Here is a 6,981-nt window from a genome sequence, read left to right as displayed (position 1 = left end):
CGCTAGGGGGCAGGGCCGTGCATGAGCCTCGGGGAGCATCTGAGGGATGAGGTCAAGGGCGTGGGCCCCTGCCCCGACCTCTCTCAGAGGGTGCTCACCTACTGGCTCCCCTACTAGGCTAGCGGGAGTCAGATCTGTCCCAGGCAAGGGACAGATGGCTGGAACCAATGCCTAAGCAACCACTCACATCAGTTGCATTTAAATAAAGTTGTGGCCAAATTAATGCCCAAAACCTTAAACATAAAATATTGTGTGAAGTGTGAGTTATTGGGGGGATGTCTTGGTACCTCGGCACGCAAACAGAACTGCCAATTCTACCCCATTGCAGAAGCAATATGTAGATCGCAAACCTCTTTCAATTCTGTATCGTTTTTAACTGTCCTGGTTCCCCACAAAGACCTTTGGGAATGGGAGACTTGTAAGGTAGAGAAAATCATCTGCAGGAGCAGCTAGCTGAACACCGTAGAGTAGCTATGACCTGAAGGAATTCCTCTCCCTCTAAAGCTGCTCCCAGACATGCAAATATCAAAAGTTAGGGCTTACCGTAGTTGAAACAGGAATGCTTTGTGTGACAGTTTTATTGCCCTCTCCCCAAACTACTACCTTTCCCAATGAACGTTTGGGGAGATCTTTGTGTGTCATTCCTCCCACCCACCCTATGGGGGCACACTGAAGGCAGAACATATATCCCCCCCCAGCTCAAAATGGGTACCCTCTTTATCCCCATTCCCTTGGTGTGCCACTTCATAGCACCAATCGGCTGCACCGTTGGCACAGTTTCATTCTCCAAACCAGCCTTTTCTGCCCTATTAAAAGCACAGAAAAACTCTTAACAGTCCGGGGTCAGCCTCCCTGTTTTCAAGATGGTTACACAGGCATGCATGTTTCCAAGAGACAAACCCCTTTTTCATGCTGCACCTCAGAAATGCATGGTAACTCTGAACAGCATCTGGCAAAGACAAGAATGCAACGGTTCCTTCGAAGCGAGATCTCTCTCTTCCTCCATTTGCAACAATTGCGATCGCATTCTGAAGGCAGTATTGAGGGGGAACGGAGCCACTGCGCGGACTGCACCCTTAAAGATCGCTGCTGTATACCTCAGCGGTGTTGGAACTGGACTGATCTTCTGGAACCATTCGCTGGCCTGTGGAAATGTGCAAATCTTCCTGTTCCACCGGCCGGCTGCCTAGCGCCCAGGATTTACCATCCTCGCTGGTGCCGTACTGCTCCACATATATCCTACGGATACTCGGCCTCAGTTCCTGGTATTTGCCTTTGCCTTCTTCCGGGAGGCTCGTAGCGTGAGGTAAGAACGTGCTGCGCGGACAGTCGATGGAGATGCTTATCTGCTCACTGCCAGAGGTAGGCTCTTGCGAGAACTCCATAGCTCGTGTGAGATGCTGAGTATACAGACCCTCGGAGAGGGAGATGGACTGGCTCTCACTGTGCACACGGAGCCAGCGATGGTGCCGGCTGAAGTAGCTGGAGTGCTGGTGCTTCCCGTGCTTCTTCTTGCCCAAGAAGCTCAAGGGTTGCCTCAAGGTGGCAGACTTTTCGGTGCATTTCGGCGAAAGCCCTCCTCCCAGCGACAGGCTTTGCAGGTGCTCCTTGGTCTGATCGACGTCGCCCTCCAAGGTGCCACCCCCTCTCAGGTTCTGTTTTGGAGTCAAGCAAGGCTTGATGTCGTGGATCTGGAGAACATCTGGTGCACTGCCGCTCAAGCAGCTCACAGCCTGGTGGGATATGTCCTGCGAGGACGAATAGACCAAATCCAGCTCCCTTGGGCTCAAAGCATCGCTAGAGTCATAGTCGCTGTCGGTTGGAAGGAAAACTTCTGAGCAGCCTTCTTCATCCGAGTACGGCTGGGAGTCTACAAACAAGAGGAGGAGACTGATTAGCCACTGGCAGGCTGTACACCCAATACAGTCGTACCTTGGTTTCCGAATACCTTAGTTCACAAACAAATTGGAACTTGAACGCTGCAAACCCGGAAGTAGGCATTCCGGTTTGTGGACTTTGCGTTGGCAGCCAAACGACCGGCGTGGCTTCTGATTGACGCTCCTGCAGCCAACTGGAAGCTGCGCCTTGGTTTCCAAACGTTTTGGAAGTCGAACGGACTTTTGGAACACATTCTGTTTGAAAACCAAGGTACGACTGTACGTACATTAGATGCAGTAATTGGTCAGGAGTGATACTAGCTAGTTCTAGAATGCTTGTAGTCTGAACAAGGGGGGACGCAGGTGGCACTGTGGTCTAAACCACAGAGCCTCTTGGGTGTACCGATCAGAAGGTCAGCGGTTCGAATCCCTGCGACAGGCTGAGCTCCCGTTGCTCTGTCCCAGCTCCTGCCAACCTAGCAGTCCGAAAGCATACAGGTGCAAGTAGATAAATAGGTACCGCTGCGGCGGGAAGGTAAATGGTGTTTCCATGCACTCTGGTTTCCGTCATGGTGTTCCGTTGTGCAGAAGAGGTTTAGTCATGCTGGCCACATGACCAGGAAAGCTGTCTGTGAACAAACTCTGGCTCCCTCGGCCTGAAAGCAAGATGAGCGCCGCGACCCCATAGTCGCCTTCGGTTAGACTTAACTGTTCAGGGGTCCTTTACCTTTACCTAGTCTGAAGAGAAGACCATATAATTTCTCCTTTGAAATGTGCTATGCTTTATTACAGATGATATTAAGCAGTGCTTTTTCTGGGGGTACACAGGGGTAGCATATGCCTAAACAGTTTGTGAATCTAAGTTTGGCCACATTGAGGGGCAGTATTTCAATATGAGTAGGAAAATGAGAGTACCCTTAAACATTTTTTAAAGAAAAAAAAAGCACTGATATTAAGACAGATCCCATGCTCTAGTTTCCACGAACGCCAAGGCAACTAAGTTGATAGCACTTAGTGAAAAGCAATTATGGGTTGGTTGGATTTTGCATAATTTGCATTTATCGGTCTCTTGTAAATTGGGTTTTACAAAAAAAACAAAAACACACCAATTTAAATTGAATTCCTTTTGAAACAATGCATGGATGGGACGTCCTGTGGTGCCACACAATATCGCCTAACGAACTCTAAAAGGGGAGGTGCTTAAGAATTTGATGAGAAGTGTGCTACCTATCCTACCCTGTATTTAATATAAAAAAGCAGTATTTAATTTCATAATGGATATTGGATTCATATTGGATTTGGTGTCATTCTGACCTTCCTTTGTCACCCTCCCATTATGTCCATGACTCTGCATCCGGGAATTGTGCCAACAGTAGGGATCTATGCCAGTGTAGCACTCCACTGGCAAAAACCTCAAGTCACAATGGTGTAGGGAAACTGGCAATGGGATCTATCTAATGTAATGGGCTTCCGCCAAATCCTTCAAACTCTCCTGTAAGTGTACCTGCGGCACACCACTGTGCTTTAGTGTTTGAAATATTCACTTAAAATGAATGTTTAGGGAAGCTTTTAATGTTTGATGGATTTCTGTATTTTAATGTTTTGTTGGAAGCTGCCCAGAGTGGCTGGGGGAACCCGGCCAGATGGGTGGGGTATAAATAATAAATTATTATTATTATTATTATTATTATTATTATTATTATTATTATTATTAAAAGTGCACACTGCAAATGGGGTAAGTACATGCTTGTAGATACATGTATCATATAGGTATTTTTGGGGGGGGGGTCAGGGAGATGTGATTGGCTGTGGCTTCTTGTTCCTTGCATACTCTGTGGCAAATCCAGGCTTGCTGCAGCATAAATCACCTCAAGTATTTGAACGGCTTCCCCAAAGAAACTTGTGGACTGTTTCTGGAACCGTCAGACCCTAGAGTTTAGATCAGAGGTGAACATTTCTTTACATCAATGTGGACATTATTACCCTCTCTTTCCCCATAAGTTGGAAATTCACAGCTATCTTATATATTCAGTTTCTGAATATTTTTCTGTTTCTTTTTGTCATGGAGAAATATTTGGCGCGGTACTAAGTTGGGCCTGTACAAACTACAGCAGGGATAGCCAATGTGGTTCCAAATGTTTTGGACTACATCTCCCACAATTCCTGACAACTGCCCATACTGGCTGCTGCTGCTGGGTGTTGTAGTGCATTTTGAGGGCAACATGTTGGCTATCCTTGCTGCAGATTCTTGACCACGCAACTTCAAAGGGGTAAGCCAATTAATTAGCTTTCCTTTCTGCTATCTCCAAACTCACCTCGGATATGTTGCTTCCTGCTGGAGCAAGTCTGGGCAAGTCTCTCCTTATGTTCCATATTTGGTTGCCAAGGCATTATCTTGGGTAATCCTTAACTTTTAAGGTAAAAGGGTTATTAGGAGTATATCGATAAGAAGATGATTACTAAAGTGGGCTCTTAGCTTTCTATCTTTTCTTAAGTATAGCCTACAGAGACAGTCTTCAAGAGAGGAGCTATCTAGGTTGACTTAGCTGCCAACAAGTGGAAAGCACTTGAAATTCAAATTACCATATTGGCCTGAATATAAGCCTCACTTTTTCTCTAAATTCCAACCATGAAAAGTTAAAGAGCAGCTTATCTTCAGCCCCCCCCCCCATTTCAAAAGGTGCGGCTTATATTCGGGTGCAGCTTACGTTTGGGCCAATACGGTATTAGCTAAAATGGTGTATTCATGACGGCTAGTATACAGATTTTGACTTGTTTAGAGTAGACCCATTGAAACTAGCAGGGCATAAGTTCGGCAGCTGGTCCCTGAAAGAAACTGAAAGGGACAAATTCATCCATTCAGGTCAGCAGACGCCAATGTACCATCTGGGCTGATGGAGTCATCCTGGAGCCTGAGAGAACATCATTGACATGGGAAGTCTTTAGTTCTGACTGGATAACCACAAGAGGCAGCAGAGCACAGATCCAAAGGTTACTTCTTAGTTCTGGCCTTCTTGTTCCTGAGGCTCATCTCTTTATAACCATTTGTGTCCTGGGATCCATTTTTTCATTGCTCTGAGCTCTGCTGCCTGTTCTTCCAATTAGCCAGAAATTCCTATTTTCATCGTAACATTAGATAATCTTTAGTTCAGTGAAAATCATAGCTGCCAAGTTATCCCTTTTTTAAAGGGATTTTCCATTATGCTAAATAGGCTTCCTCGCGAGAAAAGGGAAAACTTGGCAGCTATGGTGAAAATCGCCTGGTGTTACTAGCCTTGCTTAAATTGATTTTTTGTAAAGATGTTGTTCCCTTGCACAAACCATCCAATTGCAATTGAAGAATGCCAGCTAAACTAAACCACCAGACCTATGCTGCAGGGAAGCCACCTGTCCAAACTGCAAGAGGAAGTCAGAGGAGCAGAGAGGTGATTTGAAGACAGGAGAGGCGTCAAAGGCTGGAAGGAAAATGTACCCACAACTCTCCCTCCCATTTTTATTTTTATTTTAAATTTATCCATGGAACCTTAAGCTCTGAGCTGCAACATACCAGAAGACAAAGCAGAATTCTACTTCCCGGATGAAGAAGGCCAACATTGAGCTGGAAGTCAATGTAAATAGTTGGCCCTGAGATTATTTAGCCATCTCCACAGGCATCTTGACATCTCTGTGGCAAGTTTTGCACTCCCGACCTGTATCATTTAACAGAACTCACCATGTGAAAAGTGCCCATCAGTTTCCTCATTCCCCGCCAGTGACATGGAATGGACAACCTCACTGTGTAATAGGAAGCATTTGTGTGATGGACCCTCCCAAAATGGTACAGCTGCGGCTGGTGTTGGCGTGTGAGCTACATGACAGATGTACTATGTGGATTGGATCTCAGTATTCTATCACTGTGTTTGCAAATGGCCAAAAGCAGGCTTCCTCACTCTGCTTTTAGCCATTTGCCTGTGGCAAATATAAACACAGGCAACCTTATGGTCGCTGGGCAAGTCATAACCTACGATGCCCACGTGCTTCTGAATCAGAAGTGGTGGAGAATTGTGCCTTGTTCTTGCCTAGACCGAAGGGGAGTAAAATGCTTTCCCCTTACCGCTCAAGACTTTTCTCCGGTGGGTCTCCATCTCTGGCGAGGGTGGTGGGGATGGAAGACAATCGAGGTGAGAGGATGTTGAACTTATCTTCTTTTGGATGGGTTCTTCTGACAGATCCACAATCTTTGCTACCAGCAAGCCGGCAGGCGGCTGTCTATACCGTGCGTATTGCAGTGCTTCATTGATCCATCTCATTTCACGCCAGATCTCATCGATTTGCTATGTGAAGAAGATGTAAAAAACGTAGGGTTTATGTATGACAAGTTTAAATAGATACCTCATTGTTAATTACAAGAGAAGTGTAATGATGACTGACAGTTCCTATAGCTTTAAAGGGGGTAAGGAAATCTGTCATTGATGTGGTTCAGCCTCCCCTGATTTCTGAGATGAATAGTCTTCTTGTACTCCCAGAATTATTGCTGTGCCTCAGCCATCAATTCTCTGACAGAGGGCGATTTTTGCCAACTTCTTCTGGCAAGAAAGGTGCAGCTTTTCTTTCTTGCTGGGACTTGGCGAGAACAATTCACGATTCTCTAACATTCCCGATTCTTTACTACAGCCATGCCCAGTGTGGCTAGGGGAACCCAGTCAGATGGCTGGGTATAAATAATAAAATTGTTGTTGCTGTTACTCAGAGAATCATAGGGCTAGAAGGGACCCCAAGGGTCTTCTAATCAAACCCCCTGCAATGCAGGAATCTCAGCTAAAGCATCCATGACAGATGGCCACCCAACCTCTGTTTAAAATCCTCCAAGGAAGGAGAGTCCACCACCTCCCAAGGGAGACTGTCCCATGGTCAAACAGCTCTTCCTTTCAGAAAGTTTTTCTGTACGTTTAGTTGGAATCTCCTTTCTTTTAACTTGAGGCCATTGGTTCGAGTCCTACCCTCCAGAGCAGGAGAAAATAAGCCTGATCAATTTTTCATGCGCAGCCCTTAATATACAGTGGAACCTCAGTTTACGAAAACCTCGGTTTACAAATTTTCGGTTTACGAACACCGCGGACCCATC

General features: G+C 46.0%; 1 protein-coding gene across 1 annotated transcript in view; it reads right to left on the bottom strand.

Moving 5' to 3' along the window:
• Positions 1–561: 561 nt before the first annotated feature.
• ANKFN1 (ankyrin repeat and fibronectin type III domain containing 1) overlaps positions 562–6,981 on the bottom strand; it is a 105,065-nt gene continuing 98,645 nt past the window's right edge. The window contains exons 16-17 of the mRNA XM_060272003.2: positions 5,971–6,190; positions 562–1,870 (exon numbers count right to left, since the gene is read on the bottom strand). Coding sequence (XP_060127986.2) covers positions 1,077–1,870; positions 5,971–6,190 — 1,014 coding nt within the window. The 3' untranslated portion in view covers positions 562–1,076. The remainder of the gene's footprint in view (positions 1,871–5,970; positions 6,191–6,981) is intronic.

Source organism: Zootoca vivipara, chromosome 2 (assembly GCF_965207765.1).
Source record: "Zootoca vivipara chromosome 2, rZooViv2.hap1.1, whole genome shotgun sequence".
NCBI classification, from domain to species: Eukaryota; Metazoa; Chordata; class Lepidosauria; order Squamata; family Lacertidae; genus Zootoca; species Zootoca vivipara.
The sequence above is the reverse complement of the archived record's forward strand: the minus strand, read 5'-3'. Positions and strand labels throughout refer to the sequence as shown.